The 25,428-nt window shown below is 38.2% G+C and overlaps 1 protein-coding gene across 7 annotated transcripts in view; it reads left to right on the top strand.

Moving 5' to 3' along the window:
- The first annotated feature begins 839 nt into the window (after positions 1-839).
- Positions 840-25,428, top strand: part of ANK2 (ankyrin 2) — a 765,649-nt gene continuing 741,060 nt past the window's right edge. For 3 of the 7 annotated variants that reach the window (XM_056803053.1, XM_056803039.1, XM_056803022.1), the window contains exon 1: positions 872-1,623. In XM_056803053.1, the coding sequence (XP_056659031.1) occupies positions 1,549-1,623 (75 nt within the window). In that variant the 5' untranslated portion in view covers positions 872-1,548. Of the gene's footprint in view, positions 1,624-25,428 lie in introns of all 7 variants that reach the window. The other 4 variants (XM_056803029.1, XM_056803058.1, XM_056803048.1 and 1 more) reach the window with 3 other exon arrangements.

Here is a 25,428-nt window from a genome sequence, read left to right as displayed (position 1 = left end):
TCTATCTATCTGTCTGTCTGTCTGTCTGTCTGTCTGTCTGTCTGTCTGTTTATGTCTTTCCCCTAAAAAGATACATAGAACTGTTTGGACTTACATTGCCCAGAATTATGGAAGCCTTGATGGAAAAACAAACATCTGAGCTTGTGAGGTAATGACAGGACCACCTCCACATCTTTTCTGGCTTGCCCTGACCTTCTGAGATCCTGCTCCTGCATGTCAACCAAGTGGTTTCATTTGCCCTTGGGACTGGGCCACTGACTGTTCCATTTCCTCAGGGTTAGGGGAGGGTGTCTCACAATGCAGAAAAAAAAATCTCTGAAGGAATGAGAGGGAGGGCTGGGTATGTGGAGGATCAATTGAACACTTAAAAGAGGGGGTAAATCGCATGTTTAAAAGCATCTTTGATTAGCTAATATCTCATATGAATTTATGACCCATAACTCACTAGACAGGGTTCTTTCCTTCTTATAAAAAGATTTTTCTCTATAAACTGGATTGGAAGTACAAAGGAAGTCTATTTAGGAGGTATGTGTGTATGTGTATATCCATATATATGTATATATATACATGTTTGTTAATTAAAAGGGGGAGTGAATTTTATTACCTGTGTAAGGAGTGGGGAATGAGAGAACTATGAATGGAGAAAGGTTGAAAATGAGTGTGAAGGTGGGCATGTGAAGCCAGAGTATCTGTGTGTATAAATGAATGCATGTTTGTGCTTCTGATTGTAAGTGTGCCAGAGCCCAACAACCTTTTTCCAGCTTTCCTTTTTTCCCACTAGCTAGACATATTTCTGAGAGCTGTCCATGATCTCATCCTCCTCCTCCTCCTCCTCCTCCTTCTTCTCCTCCTTCTTCGCCTGGGGTAGCAGTAGCGGGCGCAGCCTCCCTTTCTTTGAGTACTGCTATAATCATCTCAGCTCTCTCTCATATTCTCTCTCTCTCTCTTACACACACGTAACCACCCCCCTTCTCTACCCTCCCCCCCCCCATCCAGAGGCTAGGGGCTGAGCCGAAGGGAGAGCGGGGTTACCCGCTGCCTCCGCCGCTACTGCAGCTGCCGCAAGCTTAAGGAAACCCCACTTCTGGGAGAACCGCACCCATCCCACCGAGAGATTCCAGAAGGTCACTCATTGATCGGCTCGGTGGCCACCTCTCCTGGTCGGCTCTTTCCTTTCCCCGCCGTGCCCACGCCCCAGGGGCACCATGGCACTGATCCCCGCGGCTGGGAGGTAGGTAGGGTGCTAGCTGGAGCCCGGGAGGACTAGGGGCCAGGGGCCAGGGAAGGCAGGGAGGCTGCAGCGGCGGCAGCTGCTGCTGCTGCAGAACCCTGCGGGGGCGGGCGGACCGGTGGGCGAGAAGAGCCCCCCAGCCCCGACTAGCTGCCGCAGGGGGAGGCTATCGCGTGCAATCAAGGGCACCGGCCTCGCGGGCCGGTCTGCTTCTGGGAGAAGAGCTCGGGCCTGAGAAGCGCGGGCCAGACACTGCGGGAGACGGAGGACGCGAGCGAGAGTGACAGGAGCAGGGCAGCCGGCGCCAAGAACCGAGGATGGCTTCGCCCACCTCCCCCGGCCCAGGAGGCGGGGCCTCTCCGCCGCCTTCTAACCCTACACGGATTCGTCAGGTGGGTGTCCTCCTTCAGTCCCCTAGGCACGTCCTGCAGAGTCCGTGCCCCCCGGGGCGCACCTGATAGGAAACTCACACTTGGCACCTTTTCACCGCTCTGGGGGATGACATTGCCTGCAGGTGTGACCCCGACACCAACGCGCGCAGAATGACCGTTAGCACACCCCTCTCACACACACTCATACATTCAGAGGTGCTCTCACACCTGCCCATCACATGCCCATAAACGCACCTGTGCCATGAAAAGAGCAACGCTTGGTGTAGTGGGAAGAACTGAGGTTACCTGAAATCGATGCTCACCTGTGCGATCTCAGCCTTCTTGCCTATCCACAGATGAGCTGCGGGGTGTCATTTTGAGGGGTGATCTTTGCTGTGCTGCAGTTTCTTTCTTTTTTACATGCAGAGAGTAGAACTTAAGTTCTAGGGCTTTGCTACCTGTGCATAATTTTGAAGTGACTTCTTTCCTGGAGGAGTTGTCAAGTAAGCTTCTTGAGGGCAGGGTCTGCTTCCTGTCTACCTTTGGCTCTCTTAGTGCTAGCTATAGTAATTTCTGGCTAGAAGCTTAGCATTGCCAAAATAACCTTTGAGGGACTCCTGCTAGCAACCAATCAAGTTAGATGTAGTCATTCTGGCTAAAAGCTTAGCATTGCTAGAAGGAACCCCTCTAGCATTAGTTTGACAATCCTAAGCTTCTAGCCAGAAATGACTGTATGTAACCATCAGAGTAGTTCACCAGGTACATAACTCACCATAAACACAGTGTATGCCCTGTGGGATTCTAAGACCTAATATGACCTAAGAATGTGTACTCAATAGGGCTATAAGATCTAGGTAATGCTATTAGACCCAGAGAAACAAAGATTTTGAGCTCATTGTAGAAAACCAATCAAACAGAAAAGCATCCCCTTCTAGTGTCTCTTCTGAAGAAGATAAAGGTTGCTTTGCCCAATAAGCAATATCAATGCAGGGAGGAAACCATCTGGTGATTTGGTGGCTGGATTTCTGGTTCTGGCAGCAGGATTCCTAGGGGCTACTGCAGTATGACACTGATGATAGATAACAAGACAGCTGGGACAGCCACAACAGAGGAACCAGGATGCCCCAGCTGCGTGTGTGTCCCTCAGTGTGAGGGAATATGATATTTGCAAAAAGTGGGTGAAAGAGGAAGATGAGGAAAGCTTTATTAGGGTTAGTATTAAGTTCTATTAGGGTTAGTATTTGGGATTTGAGATAGGATTGATTGAAGGAGGAGAGGCTTTAGAGTTGAACAGAAAAGTTATAATGATATCCCTAACTGCTCAAAGGTGTTTTGTTTTGTTTTGTTGATAATGGAAATTGTTAGAGTGATTAAGGGGTCCTATAATATCCTAGCACTAGCGACATCTATCTCTGACCATTTTACAAGGTTTCTACCTCAATCTGGCCTTGAATATGTGGTAAAGGTGTCACTTTGGGGGGTGACCTTTGTTATATTGCAGATCTTCTTTCTTTTCTTTTTTATTACAGAGAATAGAACTTATTTGTGCCATGGGGTTTTATAATATCTGTCTATAATTTTGAAGTGATTTTTTTCCTAAAGGGCGTTTCTAAATTAAATTTATCTGTGAAAAATGCAGGGTACTGGTTTATATATTCAAAAAAATGCTAGTTTCATTCTTTATCATTCACTCTGCTCTCAAGAAAAATAGTATCACTATATCTATGTTGATGTTATTGATTGTACAAATATGAATGAAGGTAAAATGATGGATGTGAGGAATTCAAGAGAACCTTTGGGTCATATTAGCATTTCTGTGTGTATTTGGTTATATATACATCTATACAGATAGTAAATTTATAGAATATATATTAATGTAAATGATGATTCACACATTTATTTAAAAAACTGAGTCCATCTTAGAGTACATTAGCATTTGTATGTGTATTCAATTATATAGTTATATGTTATATAAAAACAATGGAGAAATGGGTTTAAGTTAATGTAAATGAGGTTTCATATATCAGAAATCTCTGACTCCTCAACTTTGTAGATAGCATTAGTATTTCTGTGTATTCAAATATTTAGTTGTGCGCATATTATATAAAGGCATTGAGAAGATAAATAAAAATTCACCCATTAAAAATCAGTAAATCTTCAACTTATATTTAGGGGATGTCTATTAATTTGAAGAATAGTAATAACATAAAAATCCTTGAGAAATAATTGGGTGGTGGCATTGTCATTTGCAGAACTAGTATCATACTAAAAGTCCACATAAATAAAACCTTTACAAATTCCTTAATGTTGCAGTGTTCTAATAATTGCCCAGCAGTAGCTTCTGCTTAGTTTCCTCTAGTTTATTTGGCCTTCTTGAAGTACTGTTTCAATGACTGGTGCATTAATTTGCATAGGATTTGGGAACTGGTTGCTGGAATTATTTGTCTTTCCAGTATACCTCATTCATCTGGTCAATCAGAAAAGAAGCAACGATAATACCCAACTTCTGACTGCAGAATCAGTATGATTTTTCTGTAAATGATTTTGAGCAAACTAGAAACTGAAAAATATCAGAGTTTGCAGCAGTGTTCATCTAACTGCTGTAATTTAGGCCATTTTAACCAGGTCATCTACTGTTTTCTATACATGATTCTCCTTGTTTTGCTAGAGCACCATTATTTTAAAACAATTCTGATTTGGATCAAAATTATTTAAAATTTAAAGCCTAAATTATATCAAAATTAAAAACCTGAATGATTTTTCTCATAAGTTTTCACTGCTTTTAGGAATCACATTTCAGTGCAAAAACAATCATAATGGAAAACCAGTTCAATACCATAGTTGAAGGGAATCAAAGAATTTAATGTATATTGAACTATTCCCGGCAGATAATTTATTTATCAGGATTCTAAATGTATAATGACAGCTTGGAAAGGAACATCCATTAGAAGAGAACTTTGGTAGGAAGTCAAGTGACTGGTTTAAGTATTAATTTCATTGAAAGTCTGCTCTTGTTAGGTATCATTAATGATGGCAAGCATTAAAATGTCTGGAATTTGGATACCATTCACGGTCTTTTAGGTAGTGCTTCAATAAAGCATTCATGCCATTTCTTTTTGAGCATTTGTTCACCAATTGCCCTAAATTATATCTATCTTTTTATACTGAAAGACCCTACATGATGCACTCTCTATAATCCTCACAACTCTTGGGCTCAGCACGCTCATTGGAGACTACTAAATGGGAAACTGCCTATTCTTCTTCAAGAAGGTAGACCAACACAGAGACCATCCTTAGAAGACATTTGGAAATCATTGTGGGTGTCACAAATTTCCACTTTCTACTCACAATCTAATTTCATAGAAGAGATCAGAAAGTATGATGAGCTTAGGCTTCTTTTATTTTTTTTTAAATAAAGGTGCTCTCTGCACATTATATATTTATTCAGAGAACCTCATGATGCCTAAGAGTCTCATTATGTTTCCATTGTTACCCAGTATAGCTTCCATAGCTAAGATTTGTGGGAGTTTATAGCCCTTACATTTCTTACAACCACTGTCACTCCCAGAGAACTATTTGCACTGGGCTTGACGATCTCGGTGGGGTTCTAAGTGTTGGTAACCATGTTAGTCTAACTTCTTGGAACAAACTGGGCAAGTGATGTAAATGAGGGGGTTGTACTGGGGACCTCTAAGGTCATTTTTAGCTCTAAATCACATTATCCTATTATGCTAAGAATGGAGACACCTCTGAATGGCAACTGCTGCCATTATGTTCTGCTAGTGGAATTATCCTCAGAATCAAGGCTCTAGAAGAGCTAAGGATCCTGTCATTTCTATTGTCTCTCTTGGAGGTTCACCTATTATTCATGTTTCCATGGAGAAGTAAATAAGGATAAGATGGGCTAGTGAGAAAGTCTGACAGAGTGAAAGGAATTGTGTATGGTATTTATACATCTACTTTTACAATTTCTCACATTTTTACTTCAAGCTTTATTTATTTATTTATTTATTTGAGGATTGTATTTAATGAATTAATTTAGAATATTTTTCCATGGTTACATGATGCATGTTCTTTCCCTCCCCTCTACCCACCCCACTCCCATAGCCGACGTGCAATTCCACTGGGTTTTACATGTGCCATTGATCAAGACTCAAGCTTTATGTAAACAAAATTGAGGGGGGGGGTTGGATATGTGATTTTTATGGCATTGGGAAATGAGGTAATTTATAACCTCAGTGAGTTAGCTGGGACACTGAAAAGTTGAGTGACTATTGTTTATGACTATACAACCAATAGATGTGAGAGGTAGGATTTGAACTAGGGTCTTTCAGACTTCAAAGCCAATCCCCATCTACACTCTAGATCCATTCTTTGTCTATGTGTTTGTCAATATGTCATAGATTGACTCACTGTGTGAAAGTTAGGGTTTTAATTTAGAAGAGGGAACTTCATTATGAATATGCAAAAGGAAAGAAGCAAGCATTTATTTAGCATTTACTATGTCTATTGTCTCTCTTGGAGGTTCACCTATTATTCATGTTTCCATGGAGAAGTAAATAAGGATAAGATGGGCTAGTGAGAAAGTCTGACAGAGTGAAAGGAATTGTGTATGGTATTTATACATCTACTTTTACAATTTCTCACATTTTTACTTCAAGCTTTATTTATGCCTTTTTAATGAGGAGGAAGGGAATAAGGAAGGGAGAGAATTTAGAAGTTGAAATAAAAAACCCCAAAAGTTAAAAAATCTTCATGTATGATTAGAAGTATCCTCATTCCTAAATACCTACTCTGTCAAAAACCTAAGAATAGCACATTGAATAATGATCAAGAAATCCACTGAGAAGCTCTAGTAAGTTAAAAATTCAGACCTGCACAAAAAATCAGTTAGAAGCCCAGATCAGTTAGAATTAGAGAGCAAAGTCTGAAAAAAATTCAATTATCATATCTTGAATGAAATCTCAAAAGGAAAAAAATTATGAGGATGTCATACCCTAAGCCCAGAGCTTTCATAGCAAAGAAAAAAAATACCACAAGTTGCCAGAAAGAAAGAATACCAGTACCACAGAACTATAGTTAAGGTCACACAAGAGCTGGCAACTACCACTCTTAATAAGAGGAGAGTTTGGAATATGATCTTCCATAAAGCAAAAGATAAAGGCAGCCAGTCTACAACAATTTATTCAATAAAACTGAATATAAACTTACCAGGCAGAGGTTGTGGTAGGAAATATGGAGGTGGAAGGATGGGGATGAACCTTTCATGAAATGGAGTATTTCTATTAAAGAAACCAGAGCAGAACAGAGATTTTGAAATGAAAGCAAAGAAGACAAGAGAAACAGCCAATCAGCAAGCATTTAGTGTTTGCTGAACCCCAGATGCTGGCAAAGCAAAGCAAGTCAAAAACAGTCCCTGCCCCCAAAGAGATCCCATTCCAATGAGGAAGACTACATATTAAATAAGTATATACATATAAGATATAGATAGGGTAAATTGAAAGTAATTTCTTAGTGAAGACACTAGCATTTAGGGGTTCTAGGAAAGGCTTCTTGCAGAAGAATTTTGACTGAAGAACCCAGAAATGCCATGAGGCAAATACAAGAAGGTAACACATTTTTGGGACAGCCAGTGAAAGTGCATGGAATTAGGAAATTAAGTGTCTGTTATGAGAAATATGAAGAGGAGAGTGTCATTGGATTTTAGAAGTAAAAGGGATCAAAATTTTAGATGATTGGAAAGGAAGGAAGAAATCAGGTTATGAAGAACTTTAAAAGCCAACAAAGGATTTTGTATTTGATCCTGGAGGTAACAGTCACCAGGGTTCACTGAGTGGGAGTAGGGGTGACATGGTAAGGTCTTTGTTTTAGGAAGATCGTTTTGGTAGCAAAGTGGAAGATGGGCTAGAGTGGAGAGGCAAGGAGACCAACCAATAGGCTTCTACAATAGTCCAGACATAAGATGATATGGGTCTATACCAGGATGCTAGCAATTTCAAAGGAGAAAAAGGAGCAAACATAAGAAATATTGCAAAGATTGTGCTAAAAGGAATAATAAAGTAGAGGAATTCCATGGAGACTGGAAAGACCTCCAAGAAGTGATACAGAGCAAAAGGAGCAGAATCAGGAAAACATTGTACACAGAGACTGATACACTGTGGTACAATCAAAGGTGATGGACTTCTCCATTAGTGTCAGTGCAGTGTCCCTGAACAATCTGCAGGGATCTAAAAAACACTATCCACAAGCAGAGGATAAACTATGGGAGTAAAAACACCGAGGAAAAGCAACTGCTTGACTACAGGGGGGAAGGGGATACAACTGAGGAGAGACTCTAAATGAACACTCTAATGCAAATACCAACAACATGGAAATGGGTTTGAATCAAGAACACATGTGATACCCAGTGGAATCATACGTCGGCTATGGGAGAGGTGGTGGGAGGGGTGGGAGGGAAGAAAAGAAAATGATCTTTGTTTCCAATGAATAATGTTTGGAAATGACCAAATAAAATAATGTTTAAAGTGGAAAAAAAAGGAAAAAAGAAAAGAAAAGAAAAAACTGACAGTCTGAACAACAACAACAAAAAAAGAAATATTGCAAAGGTAGAACCAATAATACTTGGCAATGACTGGTCATAGAAGAGTAAGAGAGAACAAAGAGTTGAGGATGATACCTATATTGGAGGGTGAACAGGTAGATAGTGGTACCCTCCCTCTTCAGAAATTTGGAAGAGGGAAGGGTTTAGGGAGAAAGATAATGCATTTAGTTTTGGATATATTGAGTTTGAACTATCTATAAAACATACCAAGGTAACCATGCTTGAGTCATTAGAAGGAATTAGTTGAAGAAGGTTTTGTTCTGGAGTGGGACAGGGCTGGGGGGTACAACCCTAGGGATTGTTTGTCATGTCCTTCCAAAAAGTAATAGTAGTATCTATTTGATTACTATTCCTGGAGCAAGAGGTGAAAAGGAGGCAGTGCAGTCTGAGACCAGCTAACCAGAGTAGGTTAGATGAATTTGCACTCTCAACCTAGGACAGCTCAGCCTCAGCATAGATTCACAAAGCAGAAGGGATCTACTTTTTTGAGAGATAGTGGATACTCTATGGATATCTGGTTCAGATGTTGGTGTTCCAAGTGGGGAAATGGGTTAGAGAGAGGCTTGATGATAAGATATCCAGGTGAAGAAAGGGAAATTTATTCTGAATGTAAAAATATAAAAGGTAAAAATATAGTAAGAAAGTAGGATCAAATAAAAATAGTGTCATTGATTGAAATAAATACCAATGAACTCTAAGTAAAAATAGGGAATGTACCTTTAATTTTGTCTTTATTTGGTGTTTCTTTGTACAGCAGACTTCAATAAAATCTAGCCTTAGAATCAGCTTTCTGGAAGTTCTAAGTATTAAGATAAGAAAGAAGCCATCATTTCTAGCTGGAATTATGACACACTTTAGTGGAGATTATCATTTAATGTTTTTATAAGGAATCCTTAAATGGATAGATTATGGCATCTTAAGTAGCTAAATAGAAATTGCCAGTGACACATATAATCTTTTCTTCCCTATAGCCTGATAATCTCTTTGTTATAAGGGATCTGTAGCTTCAGCCTAATTCACACAAAATTTCATAGAAGAGAGCTATAGTGAAGACTATGTTAACCTCATGCTAAATTGGAATTATAAATTCTTGATTAATATCATGTATTTATTACTATCTAATGGGATTGAAAGCAAATTCTTATTGGAAAAAAATAAGCAGTGAAAGAATATCAGTTCACCTTTCTCAGATTTCTGTAAGAATCCAGTGTAGACCTCTAACTATACATCAGATTGACGGGACCCCCAGTCGAAGAACTAATTTTGGGGCTAGAGAAAGAAAATTATCATCAATGTGATAACTTCAAACAGTATAAGAGTTGTCATGTCTGGGCAGGTAGGCAGCTTAGTGGATAGAGAGGCAGGACTGGAGGCAGAAGATCCTGGGTTCAAATCTGACCTCAGACACATCCTAGCTGTGTGACCCTGGGCAAGTCATTTAATCCCTATTGCCTAGCCCTTAGAGATATACTTGGTATTGATACCAAGACAGAAGGTAAAGGTTTACCAAAAAAAAAAAAGTTATGTAAAAAAAGAATTAGATAAAATGAGATCATATTTAAAAGTGCTTTGTAAAACTTTAACGTGCTATATAAATGCCAGATTATGCTCTAATATTGCTGTTGTTGCTATCACTATTATTATATATTCTTAGTGGCTCCAGGAGATAGGCTGATGTTAAAGACAGGGACATTTCAGCTTCATCCAATCAAAGCAAAGTAAAAAATGGAATGGGCAAATTTGAGTAAGCCTGAGGATCCATTGATCATATCACCCCTTTTAAAAGTAATTACCTTTGTAAAATGAAAACATCTGTTCATTGATTCAGTCAATAGGAACTAAGTGTGAACCAGGACTTAACACCTCTTTACAACTGGGTAAAACAGAAAGTCTGATCTAATTGGATGATGGACCTGGTAACACCCCTTGGAGCCTTTGTAAAACTAAGGAGCTAGTTGCAATAGGGAATTTGAGCTGGGGATGAGTCAGGGCAGAGCATTGCAACCAACCCTTTAAGAAAAGATAGTTTATTGAAAGGGGAGAGCTTATGAAAAGGGAAGATTATGGCCTCCTCTTCCTCCCTTGGCTAGAGAAGGTCCCTGGGAGCTTCCAAGGGTCCAGAGAACTTTGGATTTTCCCTCTTCCCGTTTGTGTCCTAGCATCATGCCTGGGATAGCAGAAGCTGCTGGTGGTCTCTGCATTGACAGCTAAGAATACACTGGATCACAGCCATAGCACTGCTGGGTTTGTACCTCAAAGAGATAATAAGGAAAAAGACTTGTACAAGAATATTAATAGCTGCACACTTCGTGGTGGCCAAAAATTGGAAAATGAGGGGATGCCCTTCGATTGGAGAATGGCTGAACAAATTGTGGTATATGTTGGTGATGTTATACTATTGTGCTAAAAGGAAGAACAAAGTGGAGGAATTCCCATGTGAACTAGAATGACTTCCAGGAATTGATGCAGTGAGAGGAGCAGAACCAGGAGAACATTGTATACAGAGACTGATACATAGTGGTACAATCCAATGTAATGGACTTCTCCATTAGTGGCAGTGCAGTGATCCTGAAAAACTTGGAGAAATTTATGAGAAAAACCACTATCCACATTCAGAGGGAAAACTGTGGGAGTAGAAACACAGAAGAAAAACAATTGATTGAATACATGGGTCAAAGGGATATGACTGGGGATGTAGACTATAAATGAACATCTTAATGCAAACACCAACAACATGAAAATAAGTCTTGATCAAGGACACATGTAATACCCAGTGGAATTGTGTGTCGACTGCGGGAAAGATGGGTGGAGGGGAGGGAGGGAAATAATATGATTCTTGTAACCAAGGAATAATGTTCTGAATTGATTAAATAAATTAATTTTTTAAAAAAAGGACACACTGGATCAGATGAAGAAAGGAAGATTCAAAGCTCTTTCTACCAATCCTAAGGGAAATTCATGAAATCTACCGAAGGGATGGAGAGGACTTATAAGTAGCTTTCACCTGTGATTTATGATATGGCCATAAGCTTGAGACCACTTTTCCCCAGACTCTATATGTACTTCTGGGAGAGGATATCGCAGACTATCAGGGGAATGTTTTGTACCAACTGTTCTTAATATATCACCTAATAACAAAAACAGTGATGACAACAATAATAATTATAACATTTAAATAGTGCTTAAGTTTGCAATATTCCTTTTTTGCCTCACAATAAACCAGGGAGGTAGGTGCTATTATTATCTCCTCTTTGCAATTGAGAAAACTCAGGCAGATGGAAGTTAAGTGGCTTGCCTAGAATCACAATAAGCATCTGAGTTAGGATTTGAACTCAGATCTTTCTGACTCTAGGTCAAGTTCACTATCTACCAAGTTACTACTTGATTAGCTTTTTAAATTTTATTTATTTATTTATTTTTGGTTAAAACCCTGACCTTCCATCTTAGAATCAGTATTGTATATAGGTTCGAAGGCAGAAGAGTGGTAAGGGCTAGGCAATGGGGGTCAAGTGACTTGTCCAGGGTCACACAGCTGGGAGTTGTCTGAGGCCAGATTTGAACCCCGGACCTCCCATCTCTAGACTTGGCTCTCAATCCACTGAGCCATCCAGCTGTCCCCTTGATTAGCTTTCTAAAAACTGTTGTTTTTCATTCTGGGGGACAATTTGAAACTACTCTCAAAGGATATAAAGCTGTGCACACCCTTTGATACAATAATACCACTCTTGGGTCTGTATCCCAAAGAGATAAAGAAAAGGGGAGAGGCTCTACTTGTACAAAAACATTTATAGCTGCTTTATTTTTGTGGTGGCAAAGGATTGGAAACTGAGGGGATGTCCATCCTTTGGGGAACGGCTGAACAAATTGTGGTATGTGTTAGTGATGGAATACTCTTGTGCTATAAGAAATGATGAGCAGGATGATTCAGGAAAAGCTGGAAAGATATGCAGGAACTGATACAGAATGAAATAAGCAGAACCAGGAGAACATTGTACACAATAACAGCAGTATTAGATGATTATTATCTGGGGAAACTTGGCTATTCGCAGCAATGCAATGATCTGGGACAATCCTGAAAGACTTATGATGGGGAATGTTCTCCACTCCCAGAGAAAGAACTGCTAGAGTTGGATACATACTATTTAAAAAATGTGGTTGTTCAGCCATTTTCAGTTGTGTTTGACTCTTCATGATCCCATTTAGGGTTTTCTTGGCAAAGATACCAGAGTGGCTTTCAATTTCATTCTCTAGCTCATTTTACAGTTGAGGAAACTGAGGCAAGCAGGGTGAAGTGACTTGTCCCTGGTCACACAGCTAATAAGACTGGATTTAAATTTAGGTCTTCCTGACTCCAGATCTGTGCCACCTAGATGCCCTGACAAAACTAATTGAGACTGGCTTATTGAATTCACTGGTAACCATGGGGCAAAGCACACTGGTGAGTGTTTATGAGCTGTATAGCTCCAGAAAGATAACTCTAGGCTCTTTGGGTCCCATAAGGAGAGAGGTAGGGAATCAAACCTTTGGCATCCAACTTATATATACATGGCAGTTGGGATAGTCTCTTCAGAGGCTTTACTATGTTTGTTAGGTAGGTTAGCTCCCCTTTGCTGGACTTCAAAGCAGATCCTTAGATGACTGTACATCCAGGCTTAGGGGCACCCAGGGAGGAAGAATGAAGGAGCAATGATTGGAAATGAGATGAAACAGGATCTCAGCCTGACTGCTACTAGGTTGTTATGAGGCCTTGGTCCCATCATTTCTCCCACATGTGTCTCATTTCCCGTACCTGTAAAGTGAAGAACTCATCACTGGTGGTCTTCAACATCTATTCTGGTTCATAAATTCTGTGATTGTTCCTTACTCAAGACTATGGTTGGGCCAGTTGACCTCTGAGGCCCCTTCCAATTAGTATCCAATATACATTTGCACTGCTCAAAAATATTGTAAAAATTAAAAATTTAATCTCAAATAATAAAAATATTATATTTTGTGAGGTTTATTAAATATGATTAGAAATCAAGGAATAAAGAGGATACAAATTAAAAATCACGTGCCCATGGCTGGTTAGCCATTTAAAAAATTCCCACTCATCATCATCACTGCTGATTGCTGTATCATGCACAAAGAGAAAGAGTGGGAGGCGTTACCACCAGTTAAATACCAATTATGTGATCTTGCCAATGTGGAGATGCAGGAGAGGTTATAGGGAATTTTGGGAAACACCAAGGACTTCTGGGAAATGAAGTCAAAGGTTCAAAACCTCCATTTATACAGTATCCAACATTTTAGGATCATAGAATCATGGATTTGGAAGTGGGAAAGACCTCAGAGGTCATCTAGCTCGATATTTGCATTTTACAGGTGGGAAAACTGAGACCTGTTAGAGGTTAGGTGAATTGGTCTCACAGGTGGTATGTGACCAAACTGGGATTCAAAACTTGGTCTTCCATATCTCCATCCAGTACTCTCAGCTATAAATTGCCTTCCTTTAAGTTTAGATGAAAGGACTTGGCAAATTTTAAAATTTCATACAACTCTGAATTATCGTATTGTTTCCCTGATAATTATCTAAAAACAAAAGCTTTCGTTTTAGGAAAGGGCATGGTAAAAGAAAGTCTAGCCAGCTCTGGATACAAAAGAAGCACTCATAGAAACAAGGCATGGACTCCATAGGATCAGAGACCATGAGCTGGAATGGACCTTTGAAATCACCCTTCATTTTACAGTTGAGTAAAATGAGGTCCAGAGAGGTAGGTGACTTGCCTAGATTATACAGGTAATGAGGGGCAGAAAGGGGGATTGAAACCTAGATCCAAGACTAGCACTCTTATTTCTCTCACTCTATGCTTGAAAATATTAATTGGACAGTATTTTGTTTTTCCTGGCTGGTCTTTGGCCAAGTCTGATTTAAGCCTATCAGACCAACCAGGATTGGATACTGGTACTAGGAGGCAGCAGAATCACTCTGAGTTCAATCATGGGGCAAAGACATCATCTTCCTAATAATAATGTAAACCACCCTCACATATCACTTAGATAAAAATAGGAAGCTGGTGTTAAATTGAAAAACTCAATTTAAAATTTTGTGTCAGTAAGTATTTAATACTAATTTGCCGAGAAGAGTTTCCCAGATTGTTTTTTTTTTTAAGTTAAAATGAGTCATGATAGTATCTGGCACACAAAGCAAATGGTTTATGAATATTTTTGAATTGTGATAAGTGAGGAGAATTAGGACTATAGCTCTTGTTATAATAAATAATTAAAAAAAAACGAAGAGGGTATTTAAAGTTGTTTACATTTGCCTTTGCCCTTCCCACATCCCTTCCTGAGTCCCACTCCTACTTTTTTCTTTTCTTTTCTTTTTCTTTTCTTTTGTCTTCTTTTGTTTTCTCTTCTTTTTTCTTTTCCTTTCTTTTCTCTTACCTTTCATCTTAGAATCAATAATGTATGTTAGTTCCAAGGCAGAAGAGTGGTAAGAGCTAGGTAATGGGTATGACTTGTCCAAGGTTACACAACTAGCAAGTGTCTAAGGCCAAATTTGAACCCATGATCTCCCAGCTCTCTATCCATTGAGCCAAGCATCCGTCTCTCCTGTTTTTTCTCTGCTTACTCTTTTTCCTTCCTGCCCTAAGAGCTCATGTTCACTGAAACTGTCTAAAATAGTGCCTTTATCAAGACCTTCTCTCTCAAATGGAATATATTCCCAAAAAAACCTCTGCATTTCTTCACTAAAATTTTCCCAACCCTTTTTTGAATTTATAAGTCAGTTTCAAAATTTTCAAAAATGCAATATGATCAAGGCACAATATTGTAGCATTCATGACAGTGCTATATATTGTATGTTGTCTTATTGTATCTGTTTTTTGCCTTTTCCTCCTCCTTTCTCCCTCTCCCATTCAATTGTCTGTTCCAGAATGATCTATTTCATTCATTCAACAAATATTTATTAAATACCTAAACTGTATATACATAGTATTCACATATACTACATACCATGTAAATACTATGTGCAAGGCATTCTATGAAATGCTATGAGGATACGAAGAAGAATAAGGAATACATAAGTTATTTTCATATTCTAGTTTTTTAAGAGGGGATTCTACCAAAATTTAAACAACAGGAGCCCCAGGACTGTGTTTTATTTAAATTGTACTTCCTTCATTCTTCCTTCAATTCCCAATATAAAATTTGGCCTTAAATAGTGTCTATTGAATAGATGATTTTATCCCTTCCCTCAAGGACTTTATTGCCTAGAATAAGGGTTCCACAGACTACTCAAAGGTTCATGAATAGATTTCAGGAGGCCCATCAAAGTGGATGGGAAAAAATACATCTTTATTTTCATAAACTTCTTTTTGATATTTATAATTTTGCTCAATTATTTAATAATTTTCTGAGAAGGGGTTCATAGGTTTTACTAGGGTGCCAAATGGGGACATGAAACAAAAGGGTTAAGAATAATTTTGGAAACCCATATCTTTTTCTTCCTTGAATGCCAAAGATATCTGCTTTTCTAGAGGTTCAAACTTCGAAGATCCAGTCCAGGAAGTAGAAAGAAATGATTGATGACAAAATAAATCTGACTTCTTTCAGCATGATTTAACCTCAATTAGATTTTGTCATTTTGGAAACTCTTTTCTACTAGGAAAAGTTAGAGTAGGAAAGTTATTTCTCAGAAAAGTTCTTTTTCAGAAACCTATAAGTAATATGACATAGCCTGTGATTCCCACTACAGGAGAGGCTAAGGCTAATGGACATGTTAAACTTAGGGGTTCTGAGATGTAGTGGATTAATTGATCAGTTGTCCAAACCACTATGATGAGTCTTCAAAAGCATTGGAGAAAGAGGGAAAGTGCCCAAGTTGGAAACAGAGGAGGTAAACTCTCTCAGGCTGATTAGTAGATTGGGTCTGTGAGTGACTTCTAGATGGCAAGAAGGAAGGAAGAAAGGAAGGGAGAGAAGAAGAATGGGAGGAAGAAAGGTAAGACAGAAGGATGGGAGGAAGGAAGGAAAGAAGTGGAAGAAAAAGAGAAGGTAAGAAAAGAAAAAAGAATGAAGAAGAAAAAGAAAGAGAAAACATAAGATAAAGGGAGAAAGAAATGAAAGAAGGAATGAAAGAGAAAGGAAGAAAGATAGAAAGATTAAATTATTGGCCCTTCCAAGCTTGCCTTAGAAACTTTGTCTTTCTTTTCCCTTCAGAAATCAATTATTATTATTTCATTAGGGATTTCTCCAAAACTAGGACCCTGGAATGACTATAACTACTCTAACTAACATGTGAATGACAGATAACGTACCCAAACATTTCAGAAATGCTTGCTTGTTAAGAGCTCTGCCATCTTGCCTCTACTGTATATGTGCTTCTCCTTTATGGTAGAGGAGCTTTCTACTGTATCAGAACCCTTAGTCCCATCTTTCCCCTTAATTTCACCTTGAGAAGAGAAAAAGAAAAAAAAACACATTTATGGCTCCTCATATCCCCGCCGCCTTCTGGGGAGTGGAAAGAGTTAAAGGGGCAGTTCTGCCAAAGAGCCCAGGAAGAGTGGAAAATGGGTGGATTGGCCTCTCTGCACAGAATTTAAACTCAAGCACTACAGGATCATGATTCCAAAGCTGGGATAGTCTTTGGGTTCAATTCCCCTCCTTTTACAGATGAAGAACTGAGGCCCAAAGACATTAATTGATTTGCCCAAAATCACCTCAGTAATCAGTGAGAGAACCAATATTGGAACCCAGAACCTCTAATTCCAAATCTATTATCCTTTTCCCACTATAGTGTATGCACTGTCGGTGGCACAGTCCTCTCTCACAGCTAGACAAAAATGATAGGGCACATTATTTTCAACCCAAAATACTCTCAATTGTCTCAAGGGTTACATCTGGGATTTATTTTTCCATTTAGTTCAATTTGGCAAGTGTTCTTCAGTTATACCTGACCAGGTCTCAAATAAATTCTCTGCAGTTACAGGCTTCATTTCACTTAATGGTATTGCCATAATGATTCTGCTCCTATCTTCCATCCTTCTCTGCTTATGTGTCAACATGATTAGGATTTTTTCCCTCTTATGGAGGCTTATAATGCATCAAGCACTTGCCATTAAAGGTCATACTTAAAGAAATGAAAATTTTCAAATCCATTAACGTTTGCACCATAGTGAAAAGGTCCCTTTTCTTTCCCGGTCTGTTGCATGGTATCATCCACCACTGAATTCCATCCTGGCCTTTTCACTTGCCAGGCTTCATGGTTGAGTTGATGAGAATAAGAGGAATGTCCAGATCACACATGTTCTCTTTCTTGAAGACCAATATTCATCTCATTATCATGAAGACACAATTTTCCCCAATCATTGTGGATATCATTTAAGAAGTCTAGAACTAGATATGAAGTCTTTAAAAATTTTATTAACCTAACTTTTATTCATTTGCAAGGTGAGCGTCATTTTAGGTTTCATAGCCAACAAGTTATTGAATTGATTTGGCCATTTCAGTTGCATCCAGCAGACAAAAGATTGGCTACTTTCTGCTACTTCCATCAAACGTGTCTTTGTTCTTATCATTTCATGAGTAGAACAGGTTCCCCAAGCTTCATTCCCCTTGTCTTACACATCTGTCTGCCATTCTTCAAGGCTTCCATAAGACTTTCTCTGGTACCCAAACCTGGAATGATCTCACTCATTAGCCTTGAATTTTTCATAGTTGTTGTTTATGATAATAAGTACAAAGGGAAAGCCAAAATATTCTAATGTATTATATTTTAGTTACTGGCATCATGCCATATGTCCACTATAATAAAACTGGAACTCTATCTTACTTCATCTTTTTATTCCCAATGCCAAGCACCAAGACTTGTCTATGATTAATGCTTGATTTGTTAAGAGTGAGGGCAATTGAATTAAAAGTAAAAAACAATATATTTCAGGATGTTTTAATGATGATCAGAAGGAATTAGACAGGCGCATATATAATTAAATGACTAAACTTAGATAAGAAATTGGGTGACTTAGGTAGTGGCTTGGAATCCAGAGGACCTGAGTTCAAATATGGCCTCAGATACTTAAGTCACTTAACTCTGTTTGCCTTAGTTTCCTTATCTGTAAAATAAACTGGAAAAGAAAATGGCAAAACATTCCAGTGTCTCTAAGTTAGACACATCTGAAATGACTGAACCACAGAAAAAGGATAAATTATAGCACTTATCTCCTTGGGTTGTTGTGAGTTTCAACAAAGTAATATTTTAAAAGTGCTTTGCAAATGTTAAAGTGCTATAGTTGTTATTATTATGAGAATTGTTGACTTAAAAATAGATAACTATTTTAAAAACTCAACCACTTACCAATCTACCAGCTCAGGGACATCTAGGTGTTAATGATGGTGACTTTGTCAGACTTATTAAAAAAGGAAGTCCTAACCTGCCAGCTTTTTTTTAGAAGTCTTGAAGAAGACCACCCCAATAATAATCTCTCTTTTTTCTGTTAAAAGCTTGAATAACTGCATTGTACACGTCATTCGTTCCTCTGAGGATGAGAACTGGGTTTCATTCTTTGATGTCTCTCTTCAGTGGTTATTTTTGGTTCAGGTGAAAAAGAAAGCCAGAAACCTTATTGGTAAACAGGGTTAGGATTCAAATGATCTGTAATAATGAAGGGTTATATCTGATTTTATAATTTTGTTTTTTTGTGGAAACCAAGGTATTTTCAAGCACTTCCCAATATAATAGAATGGCACTGTTCTTTTTCCCAAGGTATGAATCTCCTCCCATCAGGGTTCCTTTCAATTCTAGGCTTCTATGGATTTTGTGATAAGACTGGCAAATGGGAAAGCCAATTAGGCACTGAAAAATAACGTGTCTTCATGTTATTTCATGGAGCTACTATGAAATGATTGATTGCTGGTTCTGTGGTCCAGATTGTATGCCTAATCTTTTGGAGAAGCACATTGAGATGCTTCCTCTCCTCATGCAGTTGGCCAGATCTTTACTCTTCTTTCCTCTGCTTGGTTCCAGATGATTTCTCCTTCCATATAACATAGGATCTGTGTATATTTTACAGGGGAACAATCTGTTATGGCCACCAGTTATCATGGTTCAGATCTATAAGGTATACAAATCTAAATTTGGTGACTGACATTTTACAGAGTACAGACTACAATCTTCATCAAAAAGTGATGTCCCCAAAGGATTCTGTTGGAACGGAGGGGGGGAGGTAGGATTTCATTGCTATAAGGAATTCTTAGGTGAGGAAAAATCCTTTTCCTGTACTAGTTTGCACCTTCTCTGCAACTTCTAGTCTTAGGGGTTTGTTTGCCTAGATCAGTAGTTCTAAAAGTTTTTTGGTCTTAAGATCCTTCTATAGTCTTAAAAATTATTGAACCCCCGCCCCCATCTATTCCCCTTGAGCACTTTTGCTTATGTGGATATCTACCAGTATTTATTGTATTAGAAATAAAAATCTCAGTATTATCATGAACATGGTTTTTACCTTGCAGACATCTGAAATGATCTTAGGGAACCTTGGACACACTTTAAGAACTGCAGGTGTAGAGTATTGACAGCTTAAATAAATTGCTAAGAGCAAAAATAAAACAAATTAAGTTGTATATCCATTCATTGTACTCTTCTTTCTTCCCTTTGTTGAGGAATGTGGTTAGAGATATAAAATTTCTCTTAAGGATTTCTTTGATTACATCCCAAAAGTTTGGGTACAATGTCTAGCTGTTATCATTTTCTAGGGTTAAATTATCTAGTTAGGATTAAATTATTGAATTTCCATTAAGTTTGAATCCTTACTTCAAAGGATCATTTATTCCTTATACTTTTCATTGCATTTTGGTCAATAAATACTAATTTTTTTTTAAAGTCATGTAGCTATTGGGAATCAGAGATAAGACTTGAATGAAGGTCTTTCTGGTTTTGAGTTCAGGTCTTTGGCCCCTATATCAGGCTGTCTTAATCTGTCTCATCTTCACCTGTCATAATAATTAGAAAGAAATAGAATTCCTGGAACCACTGGTACTAAACTCAAAGCTTCCCTGTCACTTCTGGTATGAATTTGTGGGTTTTCCCCCCATCATGCTAAGAGCTGATTCTTCAACTGCTAAGCCCCAGTCTATCTGTCTAGTCTGATTATATATTACACATCTTCCTGTACTGACTTGCCTTTGGTCATTTCCCTAATGAGTGTCAAAAATGGTTTTGAACCCAGCTCTCTCAGATTTCAAATTCAACACATTATCCATTACATTTTTGGCTAATTCTCTTTCTAGTTTTATCATAATTTATCATAATTTATATATAATTATATAGATATTATGGATAATAATATATAATAAACCTAATAATTTATCATAATACATCATTTCCTGACCTCTATTATTGTTCAGTCATGCCCAACTCACCCATTTGGATTTTTCTTGGCAGAAATATTAGAGAGATTTGCCATTTCCTTCTCCAGTTCATTTTACAGATCAGAAAACGGAGACAAATGGAATTAAGTGGGGGTCACACAGCTAGTAAGCGTCTGAAGCTAGATTTGAACTCATGAAGACAAGTCTTCCTGATTCTAGTGCCTAGAGCCCTAGTGATTGTGCCCTATCCACTGTGCCACCTAGCTGCTATCAAGGCAAATTGACCTCTCTGTATCTTACACACACAGTTCTCTATCTCCCATGACTCTGATACATTTCCTCTTTACATCTTCCTTAAAGAACTTTTACTTCCCTCCCTAGAACTTAGAATACTACTTTGAGCATAGTAGGTGCTTACCAAATGCTTGTTGATTGGTTGGTTGATTAAATTTTTTTTCTTTTTTTTTGCTTTTCAGGGTGCTCATTTGGAATGTCTGCCTCACAAATTGGGAGGCATTGGTCCTTGAGCTAAATGAGGAGGCTCTGGCACAGATCTTGCTCTATTTCAAAAAGGAGACCAAAAATAAAATTGTGAATAACCAAAAAAAAAATAAAGGTCAGAATTTATTAAGAATGCCTAGTAGCTCAACACTCAGGAGTGATAGAATTGGCAACATTATAATCAATAGACATGATATAATTAGCCAGTCATTATTTAGATACAAGGATTGATGAAACCCTCTACAAAATCCTAATTTCTCCAAGAAACTCTCAGAATCAAGTAGATTACCTTTTTGCCCTTTACTCAACCCCCAGTTTACTGTACCAAAGACTGGGAAATCTTCATTTGAATGAAATCTGGAACTCTTCTCAGTTGTGCTATTTCATTCCTATTGGGAGGGCTCATTTATTTGGTGTTTGTCCCTTATATTTTTATCTATATGCCTCCCTCCTCTGATTTTATGTTGGATAAATGTATGTATTTGCAAAAAAGAAATTTAAAATGAATGAATGAGAAGAGGAATATTTATCTTCCTCAGGCATGACTGTCAAATTTTCCTAGTCATGCATCTGAAATGAGGGGGCTAAAAGATTGAATCTCTTAATGATAACAGTGGGAATATTTGTGCTACTCCCCTAAGAGAAGCCTTTCCTACTCCTTTTATTTTGTTAGTTCTTTCTCCCTCTTCAAATGATCAAATACATATTTATCTTTTTACATTTATTTCTCTAATAGAATGCCAAGTTTGTTTATTTTTTTTATGCAAGGGCTGTTTTTTTCTGTCCTTGTATTCCCAGAGCCTAGCATTTAGCAAACAGAACAATCAAAGCTCACATTTTCTTATATAGCCTCTTTTTTTATAGGTTGAAATAGTGGTGTTTGTTGATGATTATCAAGTTCATAACAAAATAAATCATCAGGCAACAGGTATTTATTTATCCCCTACTATGTGACTGGATTCCTGTACTACACTTGGTCTGACCCAACCCTACATCATCCCTTCTTATGATCGTAGTAAACTGGTTGATTCATAACATCATAAATTTAGATTTGGTAGGAACCTTAGAAATCATCTAGTCTGATCCCTTCTTTTTACAGATGAGAAAACTAAGGTCCAAAAGTTAAATGACTTACCCTTGGTGCCCAGGGAATAGGTAGCAGAATTAGAATTCAATCCTGGGTTCTATGACTTCAAATCCTTTCTACCTGTGTGAGGTCTTGGACATAATGATGATACACACACTTTTCTTTCTACCAAGAGGATACAAGGCTTCTTCATCCTTGTTCCTTAGCTCTAGCTAAAGAATAACACTTTCCTGTTCCTTTAAGGGCAAAACTTCCTCCCAATTTTGTATCTGGTGAGATAATAAAATCCTCCACAAAGCCACAAAGGTTAGTGAAGATCAAACCAAGGAAAGAGCAGAAGAATTAAGAGATAACAGGGAACAAAAGCTAAGATGACCCTGGTTTCTTTTGATTAATAGATAGTGAGAGACTATTGCTTCTCTCTGTTTCTCATTTCTGTATCTCTGATTTGTCTCTTCTTTGTCTCCCTTTCTTTTAAAGATATTTTTCCATTGTTATATGATTCATTTTCTCTCCCTTTCCTCTTCCTAGAGACCTTTGTCTCCATTTCTCTCTCTTGTCTCTGTTTCCCTCTCTCTCTGTATCTCTGCCACTTATCCCCTTCTCCACCAATTCAGTCTCACCCAACATATCTGCCAGCTCTCATTAGTCTCTCTGGCCCAGCCCCTCAAATCCTCCCCCCCTTCATCACCATCATCTAAGCATCTCTCTGACCCCTTCTCTGCCTTGCTGCTTCACGTGGCTTGGTTGAGTTAGATTCTTTGTGTTCTCCTTTTCAATACCATCTTCAACACCAAGGTCAATAGCACATGTCCTCTTAACTCTCAGGAAAAGTCAGCTTGGTTGCCATAGTTACTGCCAGTATCCCAAGTCTTCCCATCAACAATTGCAATAATGACAAGTCAGGGCTAGAAGTGTGATGTGGAAACCAAGAAAACTGATGCAATCTTGAGTCTTCATTAAGAGAAGAGCATCCAGGACTTGGTAGGTGATCAGCCCTTAGAACTCTGCCTGGGCAAACAATATGTGGAAAGTCGTGTGCAGTTTTGAGCAGCATATTTTTGGAACACTATTGATACACTGTAGAACATCGAGGGAAGGACAACCAGAATGAAGAATGGCTTTGCTTCATCCTTTAAGAGAATTGGTTGAAGAAAGTTGGAATGGTTAACCTGAAAAAAAAATACAATTTGTTAGGGAGGATATAATAGTTCAATATTTAATAAAGGTATTGTGTAAGAGCTTTTCTAGTTGGTCCCAGAGAATAGAACTAGGGGCAATGGATAGAAGGGGGAAAGAGGCAAGGAAATTTGATAAAAGGAAAATAATGATTTATCTAAAAGTGGAATGGATTGCTTGTCTCAAAGTAGTAGTTACTCCTTTACTAAAGGGGTCTTCAACCAAAAGCTGGATGAGTAATGGATGATTTCACATGGAGGAGATTCTAGTTCAGGTCCATATTGGGAGGTAGCCAAGTGGTTTAGAGGGTAAGAATACTGGACTACTTGGCATTAGAAAGACCTAAGTTCAAGTTACTCATTAAGCACTTTCTAGCTGTGTGATCCTAGACAAGTCATTTAACCAATATCTGCCTCAGTTTCCTCATCTGTAGAAGGAAAATAAGAATAACACTTACCATACTGGGTTGTTCTGAATGAAGATAATATACATAAATAGCACTTTGACAACCTTGCTCTAGAAATGCTAACTATTATTACTAGGTGACATAGGAGGAGCCTTCTGTTTCAGAGACAATGTGATTTTTGTGAATGTTTATAGTGGCAAATTAAATGTGAATAATACCCAAGAAGTTTTCTGTGTGGAATACAAAAAGGGTTGAAACCTTTTTACACAGATCTGCTGGGGAGAATCAATATAAAACATGTTTTTCTTTCAAAAACAGGTTTCCTACAAAGGCATTCAGTGGATATTTACTGAATTGAATTCCACTTGATTAGCAAAAATCAGGTTTGTGAAATCAAGAAGATGGTATCAGAAGCTGGAATTGAGGCTGTATAAGAGCTTCCTGATATAAATAAATGATTGGTCATGTTACTCCCTAATTGAATGGGTAATGTCTATTTGCTTGAAAACATGCAATTTTATTGAATTGGTTCATACAGATTTTTACCCCAGGAGCCCTCAGTAAATCCAGTAGCTATATTCTCCTGTAGAAACATGAATTTAATATTTCATATGACTTTTCTTTCTTCCACCTTGCAATATCCAAATGTCCAAGAAAGTATAAGGATATATAGACAGTTAAAAGGAAAAAAAAACACAACAGACACAAAAGGATGATAAACATAATGAATACTATTATTTAATGAATGAACAATTACTAAATAATAAAGCAACAATTAAATGGATCTATGAGAAGACATCTTCCACATTTTTGCAGAGGTAGGGTGGTCCACAGCTATGGAACACTGAATATATTGCCAGGTGAGTTTGATCAATTTTGCTAATTTTTTTTTCTTTTCCTTTAAATAAAATTGTTAAAAGGGATGACTTTCTGGAAGGTGAAAAATTTCAGGGGAAAATTTAGGCAATGGAAAATGAGGAAGACTAATAAAGCTTTGCCTTAAAAAAAGGAAAAAAAAGCAAAGGTTCTAATTAGATAATTGGATTTCTGCTTGTGGACTTGCTTTTCTTTGCTTTTATCTGTATTCAGGCACTTCAGGAATGCCACCTGCCAATTCAGACCAGCTGGATAAATTGGAGAAAAGGTGGGAAGCCAATCTTAAGCAATTTAAACCGTGTTCAGGAGAGTTCTCATCACATCCAACAGGCAGTTTGTTTTAGCAGTAGCCACAGGGATGCCAAAAGAGAGATACCCAAAAAAACCCCAAAAAACCAAAAAACAACAAAGCATTGAGTATCTTCCAAGCCAGACTAGAGAATTATGCAGGAAACTGCAGAGGTATGCTGTTTGTATTTCTGGCAGTGCCAGGTTATCATCATTGTGTGCTCAGAGTCTCAGTTGGTTTTCTGACCTATAGGAAAAGATAAAAGGGCTGGAGGGACTCAATGGGTTATTAGGGGAGAATGCATTGTTCCTTGAAAGAATGGCAACGTTTCAGGAACAAACAAAAAAAGGATATTAAGAGGCATAAGGGAATTCCAACCTGTGCCAAGAGGTAGGGAAGGTAAGGGTGTGCTCAAAGGCAGAAAGGAGGAAGGACTAATGAATATGTGAAGTTGTTATAGGCATGTGGCTCTTCCAGGGGCAGAGTGGAGACAAACTGGAATGGCTCAGGCAGAAGTGGCTTCTTGTATCTAAGGAAAGGCA

This window comes from Monodelphis domestica, chromosome 6 (assembly GCF_027887165.1).
Source record: "Monodelphis domestica isolate mMonDom1 chromosome 6, mMonDom1.pri, whole genome shotgun sequence".
Classification (NCBI taxonomy): Eukaryota; Metazoa; Chordata; class Mammalia; order Didelphimorphia; family Didelphidae; genus Monodelphis; species Monodelphis domestica.
Note: the sequence above shows the minus strand (reverse complement) of the source record. Positions and strands in the feature narration are given on the sequence as shown.